The sequence below is a fragment of the Pelophylax lessonae genome (genome assembly GCF_965119305.1).
Source record: "Pelophylax lessonae genome assembly, chromosome: 5".
In the NCBI taxonomy this organism is placed as follows: Eukaryota; Metazoa; Chordata; class Amphibia; order Anura; family Ranidae; genus Pelophylax; species Pelophylax lessonae.
Genome location: NC_138772.1, coordinates 388,472,344 through 388,496,419, shown reverse-complemented (window position 1 = coordinate 388,496,419; position 24,076 = coordinate 388,472,344). Strand labels below are relative to the sequence as shown.

The 24,076-nt window shown below is 38.1% G+C and overlaps 1 protein-coding gene across 3 annotated transcripts in view; it reads left to right on the top strand.

Moving 5' to 3' along the window:
- The window catches only part of ARHGAP28 (Rho GTPase activating protein 28), a 204,531-nt gene extending 182,422 nt beyond the window's left edge, over positions 1-22,109 (top strand). For 2 of the 3 annotated variants that reach the window (XM_082259736.1, XM_082259735.1), the window contains exons 10-15: positions 2,559-2,641; positions 5,895-6,092; positions 7,805-7,948; positions 10,182-10,309; positions 13,686-13,744; positions 21,199-22,108. In XM_082259736.1, the coding sequence (XP_082115862.1) occupies positions 2,559-2,641; positions 5,895-6,092; positions 7,805-7,948; positions 10,182-10,309; positions 13,686-13,744; positions 21,199-21,290 (704 nt within the window). In that variant the 3' untranslated portion in view covers positions 21,291-22,108. Of the gene's footprint in view, positions 1-2,558; positions 2,642-5,894; positions 6,093-7,804; positions 7,949-10,181; positions 10,310-13,685; positions 13,745-21,198 lie in introns of all 3 variants that reach the window. The other variant, XM_082259734.1, reaches the window with a different exon arrangement.
- Positions 22,110-24,076: the final 1,967 nt, after the last annotated feature.

The window sequence follows — 24,076 nt, the reverse complement described above, 5'->3', positions numbered from 1 at the left end:
AAATCTCCTGCTAGATTTAAACAAAAGACTTGCCATTTGTCAGCTATTGTGACCTTTGTAAATTCATTACAGGCAGTAATGCACTGTGTTTTCCTGACAGTATGGAGTCAAGAATAAATACCATTCTTTGCAGAACACTGCCGGGGGGCTACTGGAAAGCATTTAAATATACAAAATATGTTTTACAAATTATGTAGGTTACATATACAATGTTTTGATCAATTGCATTTGATAAAAGACTTTTAGCTCAAAGCACATTATTTCCTTTTAAAAAATAAACAGCCCCATCTCAAATTAATGAATGTAATTAAACAAAGAGAGAGAGTAAAGCATATTGTATATCTACAGTGTTAACAATCTGCGTAGTTATTTTATCACCAGCAGCCCTTGCTTTTCAATCATGCAGCAAGTTATAGTAAACCATAAAAAATAGTGATATGCAGTCAACTCAACATCAGCAGAACTTGGATTCTTGTGACTGTAAAATAAATGGTAATTGGAATTTTCTTTAACTGGAAAACATCTTGGTTGCTCTAGCATCACCTTACCCTAAAGTAGATCTAAACCTTGCCTATATAACAAATAATTTCCATTTTTTTTTCTTCAGAAAAATGCATTTTTTTCTTTTTACATGTAAGTAATGCTGATCCCTTCCAGCCTCTTTCAGTCACTTTCTGACTACATGCACCCAAAGCTTCCTGATAGCAAGGGGTTGATTTACTAATACTGGAGAGTCCAACATCTGTTGCAGCTCTGCCTAGAAACCAATCAGCTTCCATTTTTTTTTTTTTTTTTTTGTCAAAACATAATTGAACAAGCTGAAGTTAGAAGCTGATTGGCTACCATGCAGAGCAGCACCAAATTTAGCACTCTGCAGTTTTAGTAAATCACCCCCTATGTCTCTGCACATGGTATGAATGAGGCCAGGTTTAGTAAATGAACGCCATTGTGTTATAGTTGGCCATGTCTAAACAAGTAAATGTAATTTATTTTCCCATAATGCGCTAGGATCATTGTAAAATAGGTGCTGTTGATCAGCCTGTGGTGTAGGAGGAAGTTATAGACAAGTTTTTCATGGTGTAAGGTTTTGGACTATTTATAAGCTTATCTTACATGGCACGATAAGGTGGTGCTGGTGTGTATTCAATGTACTTCGTCATTACAAGCTTTAGAGAGCTTCTGATTCTGAGAAAAACAGCTATATTTATTAGAGATCGACCTATTATCGGCAACACCGATATATCGGAAGCCGATATGCACTTTCCCTGATATATATCGGAATCGGCCCCTGAGGTTACCGATATTGCCGATATTTAGGGAAAGTGCATGTACCGGGGTGATGCCTGCAGCTAGAGGCAACACCCCGGTACCGGTGTCCATAGCTGACGGTCGGCTGACTTGTAATGACAACTGATGTGGCTCAGAAGCCGCTCGGCTGTCATTACAAGGAGCGGGAGGGGACGTCTCTCCCCCTCCCGCCGTCTTCCACGGCTCACCCGGGTCTCCCATCCCACCAGGAGACCCGGGCATCCTACCTCCACCACCGCCGCCGAAGGGAAGACCCGGTGTAGCATGAAGATGTGTCCCCGTGAAATCTGGTATCCTGACATCACTTCCGGGTACTCGGCGCTGAATTAAAAAAACTGACAGCATTCAAAACAGCCAAACTTGGTGTTTTGAATGCTTTTCAGTGCCGAGGAGGGGTTTGGGGTCTTTTAGACCCCCAGATCCCTCCACAAGGAGTACCTGAAGAAAAAAAATATATAATTGAGTAATTTTTACATGTCTGAAAATCGGCCGATACCAATATCCAATGACCAAAATATCGGTATCAGTATCGGCATTAAAAAAACGATATTGGTCGATCACTTATATTTATCACTGGCGTGGTCTATAATATCAATCTTTTTAGAAAGAAGGAGTTACGTTTTAATGTGTAATCTAGATCAGATGTTCTTAAATATGGTCAGGTCCCACTAACACTGCTCACATTGTGAATCTCCTCACAAAAACTCATAGAAAGCTTCTACCTAAAGCAGAGGTCTCTCCAAAAGGTAAACTACAAAAAACATGCCATGTTGTTGAGAACCAAATATATGTTTAAGAGCTTATGAACCAGCATTTACGAGAACACCATCTACGCATTATTTAGACACCCAATTCTTCTGTGTTCTTTTTGGTTCCTAGAGATGTAGCAAGCAGAACCACTTCTTAGGTTGACTTAAATGTCAGGACAGCTGCATTTTGTGAAAATAGTTTTGATAGTTTTCTATGTCACTGTGGTCTCAGATACTGTTACACCAGGGATACAGTAAAAACCTTTATAGATCGATAATATAATAATTTTGTGTATCCTGCCTATACCTTTTTTGGGGATAATGGGTAATTTATAATATTGAGTGATGCCCAAGACAGAGTTATGGCTGGGTAATCTTTCAACTCGCAATATTTTATAAAAACAAATTCTCATGAGAACAAAGCAAGCCTTCTCTCAGCAACTAATCATATTGCCAGCTTTCATATAAGAATTCTTATTTGAGTTATTTTCATTTCTTTAGAAATCTCCAAGATCAAATTGCAGCTACAAGCTCTTCATCTATTAATCATGCTCCTGCCAGATGCCAACAGAGATACTGCCAAGGTAAATGAAATTAGAGACAGAATCACTAGATATTTGGATGCATTTCCTTTCAAGAGTAAAATGTGACTTCCATTGCAATCATTTGACAAGCTCATTTTAAATATATGTATTGTTTTCCCTACATAAAGAAAAAACTGCATTTTTACTTGGCAGTCTTCAAAAAAAAAAAAATCAGGGAAGTTCTTCAAACAGAGCAAGCACTGCATACAGATGCCTTTTAGTTTAATGAAGACTTTCATATGAAATATTATTCCCTTTCCTAGTTATTGGCTTAATTATGGTGATGATGGTAATGTAATGAATATTATGTACAGACGAGAAAGTAGTTCCCATTATTTCTTCAAGGTATGTTTGTTGCCATTTTCAGACGTTCTCGAATGTAGGAGTATGTAATTGATCCTACCCTATTACTCATTGTGTTTTATCCCTTCTATGTTGCTGACGGCAGTTAGTTTGGCAAGCTTGTTTTATTATCTAGGTATGTGTGCTATAGCTCACAAACTTATTGCTGTTTGTCTTTACAAAGTGGACATCCTGGCAAGGTAACATTGACTTTTCTCTATGTTTTGCACCACCATCACTCGATGTGTAGTGAGTATCGGAAGACTTGCATGGTACAAAGCACTAGTATACTGTAGATCCAGTAAATAAATATTTGTAGAAAGCTCTTTAAAGAGTAGGTAAACCAAACATTTCATTTTCCTGATATGTGTCTGTTGTACCATGTACTTGTATGAAAAAGTATCCTGTTCTATTTGTATCGCTTCCTTTGAGTGAAATCCCTGGTGTTCCTGCCAGTCCCTCTGCTTTCCTTTTAAAAACTCACTACACTAAGCAGGAGAACACACCATGGTCAGTTCTCTACCTATGCTGGGAACTCAGCCTGCACTCCTCCAATGATCAGAGTTGTTCTGACTCTCTTAAGCCCCGTACACACGATAATAAATTTGGCCGGGAAATTTCGTCCGACGACTGATCTGCCGATTTTCGGCTTGTTAGTATGGTGCTTTCGACAGCCGACTCCTACTTTTCGGCTGACAAAATACTGATGTGCAGGCATTAAAATTTTGGTCCTCCGTCAACACACGTCCGATTTTCGTCTCGTTAGTACAGATTTCGATGGGGAAAAATCTTATGAGCAAGACTAGGCATGCTCAGAGATGAAAGAACACATAGAGAGCAATCCAACACATGACATCACTTCTGAAGTAGAATTCTGTCGTATGGGAAAATTTGTGTGCAGTCTAGAGCACATTCCAATCAACGGACATGCACTCTGGACAAAAGAGTGCATGTCCGGTCGGCGGAAATTCGTTGGGTGTGTACAAGGCTTTACTTCACCACAGCATTTCACTGGGAAGCTCAGTATGCTGTCCCCCCCCCCCCCCCCAGCTCTTATGCAGCTAAGAATAGAGGGTGATCACTTATAAAAAAAAAAAGATCTTTATAATGTCTTTTTTTATATCTATACACAAATGTTTTGCCTTTCATTTCTATTTTTAAAATGGAATGGTTTGTTTTACAAGGTGAGGGTTTACAATCACTTTAAATAGCATTGGTTGTTATCTGAGATATTACCAAAACCAGGATCACCAAGCATCTAGACTGACTTTATTACGCCCCAGTGTGTGCTTCTGAAATTTTGTGAAGGAAATTGCAGGAGGCACTTTTCCTGACTGTGCTATGTACAGTCTGTCACAAGACCATCATAGTTTCTGTATTCTTTGTGGTGCACACAATTTCCATAGAGCCAGCTTCATCTGTATGACAAATTTAGCTAAAAATACTTCCAATACGTCACTTCCGCTGTCTGAAACACGCTGGCTCACGCTTTGAAGCGGCGGCGTTGAATTGTGAGCACATGGGCAGATTATTCCAGGGGAAGGCACTAACATTGTGAGGGATATTTACACATTTTCATTTTTGACAATTTTAATAAACGCTCTTACACTATGGGAGTTGTTCTGTGGTTTTCTCCCTTCTATGAAACCTATTTGAATACAATGGTTCCTGGAATGGAGCACATATAGTCCAATGGATCTGTGACATAAGCGTTTTTTGACCTTCCTTGATGTAGACCCAAGGGGTCAACTGCTATTTGTGAGTTTGGTCCCACGGGGACAGGGGTGAAGACATGGTTGGACATTTCTTGGAGGATACACATTAATGTACAAGTTTATTTGAGAAGAAGTTTCTGCACTTTTTGAATCGCACAGACTGCACTTTGCACTTTTATATTGAACTGCACTTCATGGACACATGCACCTTATTATTGTATGTTCATGATATGATCTACATGTGATGGATTTATCTGTTTTTAAAAAAAAGAAGAGTAGTATTTTTAGGGCAAGCGCAGCTTACACACATACACAAAAATACTCCCTGCTTTTACTCACTGACTCCTGGAACTCCCAAATTCCTCTCCATCAGTTAGTATGGTGCTCAGTCTAGCGTTTTATATTTTGACCTGGACTTTAAATATATGTATACCACACAGAATCTGATTCACTGTCTTTTGCTGCTTACATTTAGGCAAAGCTGAGTGTTTCTTTTGCTTGGAGAAGCATGATGTCTGCAATTGCTATTCACTGTTTCTGTGGGCTAAAGGCAGTGATGTGCTAGGTATAACTCACTCCTCTCCAAGGCCAGTGCTAAGCAGGATGAAAAGCAAGCAAGAAAGATCATGTGACCCTCACAGTTTAAAGCAAACCTTAGATAAATATTAAAATTAGGACAAAAGACAGTAAATAAGATTCTGCACTGCAGATAGGAGGAAGTAAAAAAAATCTAGACTGCTAAATTTTCATATATGATAATTTTTTTAATTCAAATGTAAGGAGCAATAATCCCTTTTATCTTAAGCTGGCCACATACTAGTAGATTTTCAAATTAGCGTTCATACAAACATTTGTACAAAAATACTATATACACAATAAAGTGGATTTGTTGACTTGATGAATGCTGTTCCTAAGTACTTCATAATTTCTTTCACTTTTAACATTCAATTTTGAAACAATTGGACTATCCTGAATGAAAACTACTGACTGGTACAGGTAACTGTAAACTGTGCACTATGCGCTGAACATACTACAGTAGGAAGAGAAAAACACGCCTTCTCCCATTTTTGACAAGACTCAAATTTATTTAAACATCTTTCCATTTCCCAAATATAGCTCATTAGGAGCTATATTATAATATATTACTGAAATACCATCTTGCATATTTTTTGTGTATTTTGTCTTTGTTTTGGTAGGCTCTGCTGCATTTTTTGAAGAAGGTTGTGTCAAATGAAGAAAAGAATAAAATGAGCCTATGGAATGTATCTATGATTCTTGCTCCAAACCTATTTGTTTACAAAGGCAAAGGTGGCAACAAGGAAGAAATGAAATCAGCTTCCTCCACTGCACACATTGTTCGTCTTTTAATTAGGTACCAGGATATTTTATGGACGGTGAGAAAATATGTTTTCATTTTCTTTTTTTTTTTGTCAGCTGAAAGAAATATGTAACTCGGTGTAAAGACAAGATTTAGCATTGGTGGTGTGATACTGGCAGTTATTTTTCAAAACCTCAGTTCGTTTGCACTAAGGGTATTATTAAATACCAATAACAAACAAAAGTTAAATATTAGGCATTGGCATTATATATATATATATATATACATATATATATATATATATATATATATATATATATATATATATAAGGGTTTATGATAGTTGTACTTATTTACTTAAGTCAATTGAATGGAAAACAAAGACCCGTATACATACATTGGGCCTAAAGCAACAAATAGTATTTTCCACATCTATAGTAGTAGCTAGTATTTTTGGTATAGGCCAATAAAATGTGATCCAGTAATCTCTGTAAAAATACTCATGGTCAATTTATCTAATCTCAGAAGAAACAACTCAAATATTTGGAATAAATGTAGTACGATGTCATTGGTTATTTTTTACAATTGCCTTCCATTTTTCTTTATTAAAGCCTAAGTTTACCTTAAAAAAACAAAAAACAAAAAAATAAATAAAATGAGCACAAGGTACATCACTTACCGTCATTGTGATGGGTCCATTGTGCTTCTGTCCTCTGATTCAGTAGTAATCTTCACCCCTTCCATTGTAGCAGGGGTAATAGAACTAAGGAGCTGTCACAGGCATTCCTCTATTCATAGAAGCTGTACTACAACTTCTATGAATAAAACATGATCACACAATTTATGACTAGAGGACAGGCAGATGATTGAACAGTCCACCCCCTCTATTCATTGATCCTGTTTCTATGAATGGAGGAGGGGGGCGTAAAGGGCATGCATAGTTGGGCATTTATGATAAGAGCCACTGATAGCTCTTTAATTTTTTTAACCCCCATAGAAGTGGAAGATTAAAGCGACAGGGGTAGGGGGCCATCGAAGGAGAAAGATTACTACCGAACTGAAAGACACAATCACAAGGAACACATTACACTGATGGTAAAATGAATGCCTCTTGTTCTTATTATGCATTGTTTCCTTTAAGGTAAACTTAGGCTTTAGGAATCGGTGATGACTTACAATAGATTTGCCTACATTCGATTTTCTCCCACATTATGTTTTGTAATATTTGAAGGAAAAAGGCAGAATAATATCATACTTAGGAATTTATGAATAATAGTTTTTCCATATGGCTAATGTTTTCTAATGCAAATTTACTTTAATACCTCTATTGAAAAATATCTACAAAACACAGTAGCAATCTTGAAGCTGTAGTTTTTTCTCATGTTCTAGAATGTATGTGTTATGTTCTTTATATTAGTAAGGTGTCTTCTATCACTGAATATACAGCTTCAGTCAGTACAAAAAAATCCTTATCAAAAAATGTATAGACTTCCAATAGTAGTTAAGATTCATCACACATCTTTGAGCCTTCTGGCAACAATTAAACATGAAGAACAGAACAAAGCCTGCTGGAACTTGGGCTCATGAAGTTCAAAACATTTGTAATGCAAAACAGGTTTAGATTTACATTTCCGTTATAAAAGTGAGGTTCCGCTAGTGGTCATAGGCTAAGACTGTCAACTAGCATTTCCATATAAAATAACCCTGAAAGTAACATTGGTAAATTCAAAAACTTGTAGAATAATGTTGGAAAATACCTGTATAATAGAATAAGCTGTTTTAATGTAGGTACCAGCCTTTCTGATTTCACAAGTGCGGAAAATGAATGAAGCTGCTCTGAACAATAACAAAAAGCAGCTTATTTTCGATAAGAGTGTAAGGAAGCTTCTAAGGAGGAAGACCATGGAGCGTGAAAGACCTGAAAGGAGAGAGGTATATTTCCTGATCCTTCTTGACTATGCTATATGAGAGTTAAAGAACTCCTGCCCCTGAAATATGTGCATATTATAGCTCATCAAGAAGTTCTGACCCTTAAAAAAAATTGTCATGGTCATATGTGGGCAGGGAGATATATGTTATATTTTATGATTTATGTTGCAACATTATATTTTGGTACAGTATGTGTTTATGTATTTGTAATGAATCCATTTAAAGTGGCAATCCAGCCAAAAAATGTTATATATGGTAGTTTTGGATAGAATAGAGAAGGATTAAATCATTGTAAGAATTTTAATGCTGTCTATGTTCCTGTTGAGGAATTCAACTTTATTTCCTGTCTCAGAGATAAGTCCATAAAGTGCTGGGAAATTACTAATATCAGAAGAGAAGACGATGGGAAGTATCTAAATGGGGGCAACTATTCTCATCTGTGGAATGTCCCCTGTCTTTAAGGAGTTTTTTTTTTTTTTCATTTCTTATACTGTCTCTTTGACAGTGAGGAAAAACTTACATAAATAGTACAGTAATACAATTCTGACAAAGGAGCTAACATTTTCCCACTAAAAAAAAAAAACATTTCTCTTTTGTTTTTTCTATCATCCATTGAGCTTGCAGATAATTAAGCAGCATAGGACTGTACTGCTGCCTATAGGAGAAATGGACACTAGGCACATAGAAACTGAAGGCCAGTCCTCTCTAAGCTATAACCCCTCCACCCCTCCACCCCCCCCCCCCCCCCACACCCAGCCAGTTACACTTAGTGTCCTCAGGGGAATGGATGTCTTCTTCCTCTCTGATGGATTTTTCACTTGAATTAAACAATTTTCTACTGTCAACAGGTATTGTTAGATTCATGCCAGATATGGAAAATACTGGAAATCTCCCCAGTTAGCCAACAAGTGCAAGTTTTCCTTTTTTATTAATATTAATAATAATAAATATAATAATAATATTTCTACAATGCTTTTTTTCTCTTGGGACTAAAAGTGCATATGATATTGGTGCCGTTTGCTGGGAAGGATTTTTCAGGTGCTGCTTTAAGCCTGAATGAATAGATCTGTCTTGAGTCTACTTATAAGTACATCCAGAGAGGATGCTTTTCAGACAATGGATGGCAGTGAGTTCCATTCTGTGGGTGCTGCATGAGTGAAAGCATGAGATTCACGGCTCAGGGTCCATGAGTATTTCTAGGGGTACAGGTAGCTCCTTCTCAAAAGGAGCTGAATTACCCCTGTAGCACCTAAGCAACAGTTCTGTCTCCAAACAGAATGGCAATCACCCTGCAACAACAGACAAATCCTCTGCTTCTGACATTTTTGCAATGTGTGTAAGGCAAAGATTGGCACAGGAAAAGGTTCTGTAATTTACACTTATTATTTTAGGTCTGAAAAGCCTTTCTCTGTTCCTTATTCCTTGAGCACTCACCCCTCTCTTTTTTACGAAGGATAATTTTTCTTATGTTATGCAAGTGTTAGGATACTATGTGCTGGTATCCTGCAGAGCAAGTGTGACCAGATACGTGGAGTTGCACAGAGGAGACCAGAATCAAAAATGTACCACAACAATCCTGCCAACATTTTTTTTTTCATTGTTATCAGTGGTACTCCATTTGCTTCAGAACCCTGAAACAAGCATAACACAATGTACATTTGTAAAGCCGACACTGTTGGATTTTTTAAATGTGCAGCTTTTTGTTATGTTGTTTTTATTTTAAGTAGCAGTATAGCCTTGGTAAGTCCATTCTACTGCTTTGTAAATGAAGCCCTTAGTTGTGTAATTCTGTGATAAAAATGGGGCATTGAATAGAACATGGATATGATGAAAGGTAAAGGAGATGAGAAGATCTTAGTGAGATCAGTGCAGTCATAAGCTATTTGCATTTTATATATCCAATAGTTATCCTCTGAATTTTCCATTCATTTATCTTACAATTGACTTTTCCTCTCATTTCCTTGTCTCATTACCACTGTCTATTCCCTGCTATAGTTAAAGGAACAGTTGTTGCAAATGTAGGATCTTTGTAGCCAAAGCTAAATATACATCAACACTTTTGGGAGATGTTGTGAATCCTGGTGTACGTTTAGGTGAAGATGACTATTTTTAGGCTTTTAGAAAGCTCTCCTGTTGAGGTCAATTTGTGTTTTGTCTATCACCATCGATAAGGCTATGAAAACAAAGGCTGCCTGTGTCATGGTTATTATAGCTCTATTTTGCTTTTATATTTCAGCACTGTGATGTACCTGAAGGAGTGATAAGAGTTTACGCTCCACTGCACTCAAAGGTTTCCATGGCAATTCAGCTGAACAGTCGGACAAAAGCCAAAGACATCCTGGCACGCTTTCAGTGTGAAAACAGGTGTAAAGAGATGATCATTTCTTGTTTTTCATTCAATTTATTAGAGATCTATTTGAAATTTAGTAGCAATTTTTTATAGTACATGATTTATACAATGCCTTCGTTTTTTTATATCTATATTATCACTTACAAGTGACATATTACCAAGCGCTAGTTTTACAGTTTTGCTTTCAAATTGTAAGCCTATCCAACAATTTAATATCAGTAAAAAGTAGACTTTGGCAAGCTATACAAGCTCCAACTTTTTATACTGTATATCTTTGGGCAGCCTGCTAAAGTTATACAGTTCTATTGTTATTCAGGATACAAAAAGTCACAATTTCATTGAGTTCTACCCATAGAAAAATAAATACAAACATGAATAAATCATTAAAAAAAATCTGCATATAAAGACCTTAAACCTGCAGCTGATCTAGAGGAAGACAAAAAAAAAACTTTTAAATCATGGTCTAATTTGTTCCAAAAGGGGGGGAAAAAAATCCTCCTGATCTCCTAAGGCAGGGTTAGTCTATTTCATATTTTCACAACTACTACCACGAAGAAGCCTTTTCATATGCAGAGGTTATCCACCAAGCATTGTGATCATATCAATCTTTCAATGCCTCTTCTCAAGAGAGAATAAACTAATTTCAATGAATATTTCTTCATATCTGAGGTCCTCCATGCCTTATATCAGTTTAGTTGCCTTTCTCTGCACTCTCTTCAGTTCGCTTTTTTGACCTGGTACCCAACACTGACCTGCATATGAGGTCCTAATGATACATAAATGTTTTATCCCCCAAGGGCATAGCTTTTAATTTATCGGCACTTACCATCATTTGCCACACATTTGCCCAATTAAACAGTGAATTTAGTTTGGCTTGTTAAAGACATCTCGTAGGGACTTTAATCCACTACATAGCTTGGTGTCATCTGCAAACACAAAAATGGTACTTTGCATCCCAAACTCTATATCATTTATAAATAGATTAAAATGTGAGGATCTGAACTCTAAACATTGGGGAATACCCTAAATCATTCAGGGTATAAAAATGTATTACTATTGTCTGAATACAGTTTTTACACCAGTTTTCTATTAATTCACAGACTGAACTTTCTAAGCCTGTAGACCGTATTAACCTTCACATTAGCTGTATATGGGGAACTATGTAAAATGCTCCAGTAAAATCCAAGTACACTAGATCCAAATACACCTTAGTCTTTTAAGTTTTTGCTTACAACCCCATAAAAATGAAGCAGATTTGTTTGACAACTTCAGGTTTTATGAATCCATGCTGGCTATCATTTATAATATTGTTTTCTATGTGGTCCTTTATCAAACTATCAAGTAACTTTTCAAGAATAGAAGTAAGAGTAGAACTAAAGGCAACATAAAGTAGGGTTATAGTCTCTTCCCTTCACTTCCTGTTCCACAGACACAACAGGAAATTAGGGAAAATCTCTCCAAAATATGGGAGTCCCTGATTGTCACCAGGGTCACCAAAACTAGTGACTCCACTGGAAGGCTTCTCTCTATTACTGTTCTGGGATTTTCTTTTACATAATTTTTTGATGAGATCGGTAAACATGAGAATTAGAGAGGATGAATGTCTTTACCAGGGACAAAGACAGCATTAAAAACCTGGCTGGGTTATAATCCCTCTTCACTCTGTTGATAGCTAGAAAAAAAGGGTTTTGCCTTTTGTTATACCTTAAACCTACAGGGCTGTAGTTACTTGGCAAAGACTTTGATTCTATTTAAAGTTGCTTAATATATCTCTCCCCCTTAAAGGGATATTATAGTCTCATTTTTTTTCTATTAAAATAATAAATATATTATACTTACCTGATCTGTGCAGTGGTTTTGCACAGGGTAGCCCAGATCCTCCTCTTCTGGGCTCCCTGGCTGGAGCTCCTAGCCCCTCCCTCCTGTTGAGTGCTCCCACTGCAAGCAGCTTGCTATTGGGGCACCCGAGTAGAGCTGCAGCTCAGTGTATCCATTCAGACACCAGGATGCGGTCCGGTCCTGCCCCCTTTCTCTCCCGATTAGCTAACTGAGTTTGATTGACAGCAGCGGGAGCCAATTACGCCACTGCTGTGTCTCAGCCAATCAGGAGGAAGAGTCACGGATGTCCGAGGGACTCGTGAACATCGCTGGATAGAGATGCGACTCAGGTATGGATTAGGCGGGCTGGGGGGAGGGGGAGGCTGCTGCACACAGAAAGCTGTTTATCTTGATGCATAGAATACATTAAGATAAAAAACCTTCTGTCTTTACAACCACTTTAGGGAGTCTCATTTCTCCTGCTCCAGATTTAAAAGAGCAAGTGAGTTTTTCCTTCCATAGTGACCATTTCAGATGTCAAAATTAGGATCTCAGGTAAAAAGATCTTGCCATCAAAGTGTATAAAATATTTAAGTAGTGAGTGGATTAAACAATCTTATGTATTCTACCCTGAACTGAAATATCACTTGTGAATTTAATTTTTCTGGGAACTCAGTAAAAGATAGAACTTTTGACTTGCTGATTTGAATCCTAATGGGAACGCCAAAGATTCATGATGATTGTACAGTACACCTTGCCTTAGCAACCACTCAGATTTTATATTGCATTGGTTTAGAGCGGCCATGTTAATAAGCAGATAGTTGTTATGGGTTACTGTACTTTTCCTTATTGCTCATCATGCCAGATAGTCTGTGTGCATTATGTATTTTCATCCGCAACAAGAGCTAGATCTGTTGTCAACATCTTTAATTTTTAATGTTATATTCAAATTCATTTAAACAATATGAATGTATTGTAATTGGTCTATTAAAATTGTGTAGTGCACAGGAATAATGGTATTTTATTCTACCAAAACGAAAATGGTAACAGAAGCTAGATGAGTATCATTTCTTACTGAATGATATTCTGCCTTTCTGCTGTGCTGCTGTATCAAAGGTCAAACCTCTTCTCTGGCTGACTGTATGAAAGCCTATCAATCACACAACATGCTTCTGTGATCTGAATCGCATGAAAATATAGCCGGTGCTACCACATTGAAGTGCCTTTCCTCTAAAGACCCTTTTAGCTTATTTGCCTTCATTTCCTGCCACAATATTGTCATTAACATCTGTATTTCCCATTTTGTTAATTTACGGAGGCTCTTTGTTGAAGGGCAAATTCTTGATAGTAATAAGAAGTAACCAAACAATTTTGCAGCAGAACATTTGGTTAGAACGCTGGAACTAATTAGTGGTGCCCACTGGAGAATACAGCTTAAAGAAGACAGAGCAGCAGCTGGGTACAAGACATTTTAGACAATAAGCTGCTTTTACTTATTTAGTGTGCAAGAAAGCAAAAAGACTTCTCTCCATCAGAGTAATACATTTATTTATGTTTTTTTTTTTTTTCCAGTCATGGAACATCTGACAAATCGCAAAACCAAAGTTTATATGAAATAGGGGGAAACATAGGTAAGCTTCCCAGCTTTTCTGAAATTGTATGATTAAAAATATAATATTTTTTATCAGCGATGTCAGTACAAACACTGCTTAAAAGAATAATGGAGTATATGTAAGTCCAATATTCCCTTCAACAGTATTGCAGCGAAAGTATTTGTGTTGTTTAATATCTTGTGTCATTGTACCATCCAGACTGATTAATAATTCGTTGTTAGCTGAAAAAAAAAAAATTGTATTTATATCTATGTCCCTGGCTAAAATGCTATGTTGAGGTCTTCCTATCTGTTAAAAATAAAGAACTACCACTTATACAGTGACTGGTGAAGACCAGAAGCTGAGGATGCACCAGGTAATGAATGACACTCAAATTTAGCACTGCACTAAGAATGACCCCCTTACTGCCCCCTTACTACCTAGCAATGCCTAGGTCTTATTTCCTCCAGCAGACGAATCATAGTAAGGCTAGGTTCACACCTATGTGAAATGGATGCAGGTTTCCCTGCATTCAATTCCCATGCCAAGAAAGTTTGACTGGCTCTCAATGAAGTTGGTTCACACACCTCCGGGGCACCCGCTGTCCACATTGCAGAAGGTTCCCGTGCGTTTTCTGGTCTGTTTCAGGTCCGAATTCAGGCAAACATTTATACCTGATTTGCACCTGTAACGGTGAACTGGGACGCACCGGACCCCCTGCTGTGAGCCGCAGTGGCAGCTACTGTGAACCCAGCCTAAGTGTACATTTAGCACATCAACAATGATTTTCTCTGAAGTCTATTCACGTCAACTACTCTTTTGGTAAAATAATACTTTCTCAAGATAAATTTTAAACTTAAGCTAGTTTGAGGTTATGTCCCAGTGTTCTTGATCTTAGCTGCTTCCTAATAAAAATATTGCCCTCCTAAACCTTATTCACACTAGGGGAGGATTTTCAATATGAAGCTAAGATCAAGTGATATGGTTAACCTAATAAATAATATTTAAAAATGGATATTTACAATATATAATTGCCCAACTAATTTAAATCGAATGCCACCCAACAAATTTGAAGCCAGTGCAAGTGTTTTTAATTAGCTGAATTATTTCTGAATTAGATGAACAGAATGAACACCTACCTATAGAGGTGGAGTCTGTGATCCTAAGCTGGGCTTAAAGGTGGTATTTAATAAGGAAATACAATTTTAATTGTGTATTTTCCAGCAATGGATTTAATTTAAATTTTCTTACACATAAAGAAGAAATATGTAGCTTAAAGTAGAACAATAGGCAAAACTTATTTATTTATTTTTTTTTTTTCATTTTAGATAGAACAGTTGGGGAAGGTTATAAGACCTGTCAGGTTTTTTTTTTGCCATCTGTGTCCCATTAGGGAAATTTACCTTCACTTCCATTTCCACAACCTAAAAAGAAAGTAAGAGAAAATTTCCTGCAAGTTAGGGAATTTCTTTGGGGACCCCCAGGTCACCAAAACTAGCGTCTGCAATGGAAAATGTATTCTGGGAAACAGAATTTGGAATTTTTTTTTACATTCACTTTCAATGACAATAGTAAATAGGACAAATAAGCACAGACAGCAATAAAAAAATCTAATAAAAACCTAACTAAAATAACATTTTACCACTGTAAATAATATATAGTAATCAACAGCAAGTGTCCTCATGTCCCATTCTTTTAAAATATTTTTCCTACAGATGCCCTTTTCCTGTTTTGTTTAATAATAGCAGTGTCCAGAATTTTGGACCTTATTCAAACAAAGCAAAGTGAGCTGTGATTTTCCAGGAGCAAGCACATCTGCAGCACTGAGATGATGAATTATTCTTTAAATGAATTGATATTACAACTTATGTCTATGTGTTCTACAGTTTTCGGACCTCCTGTACCGGTAATGAGAAAATCACCTTAAAAAACACTGTAATGAGAAAATCACCTTAAAAAAAACACTGCTTGCATGGCTCATTCTGGCCTCCATACTTTATAAGTAACAGTCAGAAAACAAGCATATATCAAGTGATGTCAGAATGTATCACCTTAATACTTCTAGGCAGCAACTCAGGAAGTATTAAAATGTATGTGTCCATATAAAAGCCATGACACTTGAAATTTTGGTGGGGCATCAGGATTAGTAGTCACCCCCATTGTTCTCTCACTTTATTAAATAGTACAGGCAGTAAAATATTTCAGCAAGCTACTAATGTTATCCAGACACATTGCCATCCAACTAACTTTAATTGGAAATTAAAATAAATATTCCACTAACCCCCCACTAGGCCCTCATTAAGGCCTCTGGATGGTACTCTAGGCTTTTACTTCTTATTCCCCCGAATACATATTTATTCTGCATCGAATATTTCTTTAAAAAAAAAAAAAAGAAACACTTTGATAGATGGCATTAGGAATCCCTGGGCAACAGACACAGGGTTGGCATTAGGTATTGGCAGAACTCTTCCTGAGAACATTACACAGTGAAGTGACTTGGTTTACTGAAGCAATGCCAGAATAAAACACAAATGCCCGAGGCAGTGCAGTTGTGTCTCTAAGCTGCTGTGTGTTATTTTTATCCTAAATGTTCAAGTTTGTCAGGAATGTACCCATAAGTATCCTTATAGCTGATTTTCACTGGGATATGTCATATATTTTTTGTGTCCAAGCACAGATAATCTGTATACCAATTTCTAATATTTGTTTTATATTAAATAGCTGTCGAGGTTTATTAGTGGCTTAAAATTAATTTGACTTACGAAACAGTAATGTTTTGTATTATATACAGACCTAATCTCTTAACATTACATTTAATTAGAGAGAACAGGCACAGCAGTACATTTTCTGCCATTAGAGATCCTTAATAAACCTTATTCACACTAGGGGAGGATTTTCATCTGTAACAAAACACATAAAAAAAATGTAAACCTGCAGAGGAAAATGCTAGTTGAACCTTGAAAGATGAATGATTGGTTGTTGTAGTGAAACATAAACTGTTATCTACTTTCTGGATGCATTTTATGCCCCATTATGAATTTGTTCTAAATAATGTTTCTACAACTTGATTGGAGTCCTACTGTGGTAAATTCAGTTGATTGAACATGATTTGGAGAGGCACACACCTTTACATATAAGGTCCCACAGTTAACAGTGTATGTCAGAGTACAAACCAAGCCATGAAGTTCAAGGAATTGCCTGTAGACCTCGGAGACAGGATTGTATTGGGGCATAGATCTGGGGAAGGGTACAGAAAAATTCTGTAACATTGAAGGCCCCAATGAGCACAGTCCGTAAATGGAAGAAGTTTTGAAACCACCAGGACTTTTCCCAGAATGGGGCGCCCGGCAAAACTGAGAAATTGGGCAGAGAAGGACCTTAGTCAGGGAGGTGACCAAAAACCCGATGTTAACTTTGACAGAGCTCCAGTGTTTCTCTGTGGAGATATGAGAACCTTCCAGAGGAAAAACCATCTCTGCAGCACTCCATCAATCAGGCCTGTATGGTAGAGTGGCCAGACGTAAGCCACTCCTCAGTAAAAGGCACATGGCAGCCCTCCTGAAGTTTGCCAAAAGGCAACCGAAGGACTCTCAGACCATGAGAAACAAAATTCTCTGGTCTGATGAAACAAGGATTGAACCCTTTGGCCTGAATGGCAAGCATCATGTCTGGAGGAAACCCAGCAATGCTCATCACCTGGCCAATACCATCCAACTACAGTGAAGCATTGCGGTGGCAGCATCATGCGGTGGGGATGTTTTTCAGCTGCAAGAACTGGGAAACTAGTCAGGATTGAGAGAAAGATGAATGCAGCAATGTGCAGCGACATCCTTTATGAAAACCTGTTCCCACGTGCTCTATACCTCAGACTGGGGTAAGGGTTCATCTTCCAACAGGACAATGACCCTAAGTGCACAGCCAAAATAACAAAGGAGTGGCTATGGGACAACTCTGTGAATGTCCTTGAGTGGCTCAGCCAGAGCTCAGACTTGAATCTGATTGAACATCTCTGGAGAGATCTGAAAATGGCTGTGCACCGACGCTCCCCATGCAACCTGATGGAGCTTGAGAGGTCTTGCTAAAAAGAATGGGAGAAACTGCCCAAAAATAGGTGTGCCATGCTTGTGGTATCATACTCAAAAAGACTTGAGCCTGTAACTGGTGCCAAAGGTGCTTCAACAAAGCATTGAACAAAGTCTCTGAATTCTTATGTACATGTGATTTATTTGTTTTTTATTTTTAATAAATTTGCAAAAATGTTAAACAAACTTCTTTCACATTGTCATTATGGGGTATTGTTTGTATAATTTTGAGGAAAATAATTAATTTAATCAATTTTGGAATAAGGCTGTAACATACCAAAATGTGGAAAAAGTGAAGCGCTGTGAATACTTTCTAGATGCACTGTATGTAGCATACTTGTTAGGATTATGTACTAAATAGCGTTAGTACCCTTTGAAGATTTGATGTCAACAAGTATCTGCACATATATTGCCAACATGTACTGTTCCACCATTATACAAACACTAAAGTCCATGAGGTAAGGATTTCCCATCACTTTCTCTTGGCTCTTATCTGCCATTAGTGGTTCTATTTGCCCTATAACTACAGAAAAAAAGATTTTACATACTGTAACTATAATAACAATTTTCATCTCAAATACTGAACTCAGAGATCACTGTTTTGTCTGAGAGCGCTCAAATTTAAATTGTGAGCTAGGACCTTGTGGTATCTGTTGGAGAGATTTACTGCCTGTCCTGGTAACTCCAAGGGCATTGCTACAAGCTGAAGTTCCTGTTTCTGCACTGTTCTTATATCCCTTTACAGTTTTAAACAGTCAACTTGGAGTCTGTGACAGTAATGATGACTCCTTAGTGGATTTTCCTCAGAAATATATGCAGAATGCTGGAAATTGAACGGAGAGTAAAATTCTGTCTATAAAATTCTGGCACTGTCTCCTAAAAATATAGAAAATGTGCAAATATATCCAGGTCTGGCAGGAAAAACAAAGGGAGAAGACGGGAGGGGGAGGAAGGGGAAGGGGAAAAAGGGGAGGGAAAATGGGTCGAAAAAAAACTTGTGTTACATGTTCCATCAGGAACGATTGCCAGGTTCTATGGCGGCTGGTCCTATTATTGGTACTTGTATATGTTGGATCTGACTGTTTGGTATATTCTGGAGTAGGGACCCCTGTCTGGGTCACCATTTTTCTTCCATATTACATCCTTTGCTTGGCAATAAATAGTTTGGTATCTCCCTACTTCTGCAGAGGTTTATTCCTCCTTCCTCTCTTTTTTTATATCTCAAATCATACAGCAAATCTCATTTTAAAATCCAAGGTTTTATTATCTTCCTATGATAATGGTCAAATAAGCTATGCTAAGGGTTTTTCTCTATGCATATACAATTGTATCCTGAAGAAGCTCAGCGGTTTTTGTGCGAAACGCGTTGATCCACCAGCCAGATCATATGATCCACCTACCAGATCATGTGATGCATTATATGCATTTTTTGTGATATATTAATTGTGACTGTGGTTGTTTTTATCCCTTTGTACTTTGAATAAACATGGAAAATTCCTTTTAATTGATCTTGTCTGATATATTTGGGCACATGTAAATCCCCATTTCCAGGACTCGCTGGCAATTTTTTCCCTCCAATTTTCCTCCCCTTTTTCCCCTTCCCCTCCCTCCCCCTCCCATCTTTTCCCTTGTTTTTCCTGCCAGAACTGGATATATTGGCATATTTTCTATATGCTGAGTGCTGTCCAGGGAAGTAAACCAAGACACTGTGGTCACTGCAATATCACTGGGCCAGTAAGTGAGTCTAAATGTATCCAGTGTAAACACAGATCATCAATTTAAGCAGACGCTGCATATTTGCCCACAATATTCACCTTCAATCCAAGATTTCCCATGCATTGCTTTTTTTTGCTGCTAGATGTCGTCAGTCTGATTGCCAGCATCATTCAACTCAATTTGTTCTAGACCTGCCCCAGCCTGCGTGAAAAGAGAAGCAGCACAGTGATGAAATCCTCCCTCTGTCACTCTGTTTTCTCCTCCTGTCAGCATGAATCTTGTCAACACATGAACTGATAGGCTCCTTGTTCTACTTCTTCCTCTCACACTCCAGCTCTGCTATGCAGGGACTGCTAGAGACTGATATCAGGTCAAATTCAGGTACTTAGACTTCATGTACAACATACATTTTGAATATATAGTAAAGAATTTGTGAAGGTCCATATTTATTAAACTAAGAAACATTTTATACTTACCTGCTTTGTGCAGTCGTTTTGCACAGAGCGGTCCAGATGCTCCTCTTCTGGGGTCTCTCCTTGCCAACACTATTTGCTCCTCCTCTTCTCCATCTGCAAACTGCTTACTGTGGGGCAGATGTGCAGGCTTGATCCTGAGCCAAGCTATGTGCATCTACTGACACACAAAGCTGCTCGGCCCTGCCCACTTTTCCTTGCTTACAGGATGACATCAGCAGGAGCTAATGCTGCCTCTATGTCAAAGAAAAGAATTCCCCTGGGGGGTGGGACTTTGGCGGCAAACCTGTGGGGTCGCCATACTCACCTGTTTTCCCACAATTTACTAAGTGTTTGGGGGTTTCCTTTCCAAACCCAGAAATGTACAACTCGCTACATATTCTGAGATCTGTGAAAACAGATAACTATAAGCTGGCGCACACCTGTAACGGTTTTAAGAGAATTGAGGTTTTCCAACCCGTTAAGATTTTAACTTTCTACATGGCCTTTCCTCTTTCATCTCACAGAGAACTCTCGTATCTGTCTGAGATCGGGCTTCTCTTGTTGGACTATTGAAAAAGGCAAACCGACCGAAACGCGTCTGGTCCTGTCCAGACATCTCAGACACTTCCAGCACCAGAGACGTATCTATGGCCATGTTTTTATGATACATTTATTGTTCTTTGTCATTGTCTTGGTTTATTACAGTTTTTATGTGTATTACATTTGTTTAATAAATTCTACACTAAATATACTCAAGTCCTGGTTTTTGCCGCCAAAGTCCCACCCCCCAGGGGAATTCTTTTCTTTGACATATTCCACAGGGATGTTGGCAACACCCAGGTCAAACACTGAACCCGAATAACTTCTTTCTAATGCTGCCTCTATGATCAGGGAGAGAGGAGAGACCTGCTGCAGATGGGCACATCATTGGATCGAGAAAGGACTCAGGTAAGTATTAAAGGGGGTGAGAGGGCGACACCAACACTGATACAATTTTCTACCTTAATGCAGTGAATAGATTATGGTAAAAATTGTCCACTTTCATGATTAGAGAGCTACATTTATTTTTAACTATAACCAATTCCCGTTCTATCCAGAAAAAAAAAAAAGTCTGAAATTTCACTTTAAGATTTATTTATAATTATTAGACTTTAGAATTATGCATAAAGATTGTTATAAATATTTAGTAAATATGATTTTATCTTTTGCTGATTATATCACCTGTTATTTGTCATTGCAGGAGAACATTGTTTGGACCCAGATACCTATATGCTGGATGTATATCATGTAAATCCTCATGCAGAATGGATTTTAAGACCCAAAACAAGCTGAAATCGGTGTATATTTACAACCATCACTTTCACCAAACAACTGCACTTATGGAATGTATTGGAATGAATGCAGTCTAGATGCTGCTCAGACCAACCATCCTCTGACTGTTGGGATATACTGACATCTGGGTACTATGAAGTGTGGACACTAGCTTAGTGGAAAAAGCCTGTGGATTTTGAATGAATGTGTTTTTTAGTGAAATATAATTTATAAAAAAAAACTCTGTATTCTTTTTGTATTGGAAGTACAAACACTACCAAGAAGCTGCCAAGCTATGGGATTCCCAGTTCTTGCCACGTTATCCTTCTACAAGTATTATTACGGACACAGATGTGGTGTTGACATCTGGATACCTCCTTTCTGCTGGACAGACTTGAAACACAGAGCCCTCTGATAAAGGGGAACATTGTTTCTTTTAGGTGCGTTTAATAAGGAATGTGTATGGTGACATGAATGCTTTTATTCAGCATCAGAACTTAATTATTGTGTAATCATTTGTATATGAACCACTATGTTTGTACAGTTACTTTTTTTTATATCTATTTGTAGATATATGGCAATTCTTTTGTATTTGAAATATTTTTTCGTTTGAAGTACTTGTAAACCATTTGTCATTATCTCAGTATTCACTTTTAATAGTTTGTTTTGACTCTTATAATGGTAGGTGCCTCTTACATCGGTATTTTATTTTTTTGTACCTAAGCATTTGTACTAGTGGAAACCATGTGAATGAAAAAATGACATTTTGTGAGCGGATCAGCCTGTTTTAGGTTTTTGAATTCTGCAGAATTTATATTTGTGACAAGAATGGACAATCATTGTAAGGTTCTTCATTGTGGTAAAAACAGAATTTATGTTACCAAAACAATTCTGTTACCCTGACTTGTTAAAATATATCTAAACCCGAAACCAAAAAATTGAATATATTGCAGCTTCCTAGTCCTTGGTGTGGTGGCTGCATTAGTTGTCCCTTTTTTTTCTTTATTTTCATCTAGTAATCCTGCAAATTACACACTTCCTGTCCCCGGGTGGCTACATCACTCCGTGGTTGTCACCCTAGGCTGCTGTCCCAATATGAGCTGTAAACTTGTCTGTATCTCTTTATCTTCATTACACGGGGTAGGGCAATTGGTAGTTTACAATAGACAGCTAGGAAGGAAGATATTCTTTGGTGCATCTCACTGAAAGTGACAAGGGCACTTCATTTCTGGAAAGATCAACAGGTGTTTTTTTGTATGTGCTGAAAGCCCCGGTTCACACTAGGGCCTCACAGGTCACCGTAGGTCGCCTCCCATAGGGAAGCTGCGGACCCGTTCTAATAGGAGCGACACAAGTCGCTTCGACTTAGAAAAAGGGTCCGGAGCTTCTTTGGGGCGACCAGGAGGCGACTGCCATAGACTTCAATGCTATGAAGTCCGTGGCAGCCGCTCCGAAGTCGCGGCGCGCTGCTTGCATCGCGACCTCGGAGGTCGCGGTGCGAGGTAGCGTCGCCTGCATGTGAACGGGGGCTTAGAGTTATTAGCTTGGAAAAAAAAAAAGAAAACTAATGCAGCTACCATATGTAAGGGCCGTAAGCTGCAATATATTGGATTTTTGTTCTTGGATTCAGTTATGCTTTAAGACACAGTATGGCGCACACAGTACAGTAACTTCTACAAATCAGAATCATTCTGAAAAAAACAGTTACTATTGCTCCTTGTACTACCTAATTAAAATGGACCTTAAAAACTCTGAATTCATAAATTCTTGACACATCAAAAATTACATCAACACTATTATTTTTCAAGAAACTCTACCTTTTATCATTTTAGCGCAACTATACTGCATCTGGGCACCACAAAACCAAAAACGCTCTTCAATTCATTTATTTATTTTTATTCCAAACTCTAATTCATTTTTAATATTTAAAGCAAACTCGTCCATCTTTGTTTCCATGCTTTATTTTAATTTTATTTTATTTTTTTTATGAGAAAGCACTTTGAAAAACACTCCCTGGCAAATCTGGCTGCGGCCATCTTGGGTAAGGGCAGATGATTCATGTAGCATTTACCTCTTAGAATCCATCTGCTCTTAGCTCAGGCACACAGGTAAGGGGGTGTGCTTTACAAGAAGATGGCAAAGACCCAATTAGTAAGTATTTATCGGCATGTAACACGCACAGGCGTATAACACGCACCTTCATTTTATAATGGAAGTTTCACGAAAAAAACTTACATTTTTTAATAAAGAACTTTGAAGCAAAATAAGGGTCAGTGCCCATCAATACAGCCATATCAGTGCCCATCAATGCAGCCTCCCCATTGCCCATCATTGCAGCCTGATATGTACCCATATGCAGCCTCACCATTGCCCATCATTGCAGCCTGATATGTGCCCATATGCAGCCTCACCAAATACCCATCAATGCAGCCTGATCTGTGCCCATATGCAGCCTCACCATTGCCCATCATTGCAGCCTGATATGTGCCCATATGCAGCCTCACCATTGCCCATCATTGCACCCTGATCTGTGCCGGATTATACAGAGGGATCTCCTGTGTACTCGGTGCTCACAGTCACACACAGTCCCACCACCTTGGCCGGCTCTTATGACAGAACACTGGTCCAATGCTGGGATATGTGATCTCTATTCTAAGAGCTGGTCCAGGACTGAGTGTGACTACAAGTGCCGAGTACACAGGGGATCCTGGCTTTGTGTAATGCAGCAGCGAGGCAACCAGGTACAATATTGGCGTAGGTGGCACTGGTGGGCACTGGTAGGGGACATTGGTGGGTGACACGGATGG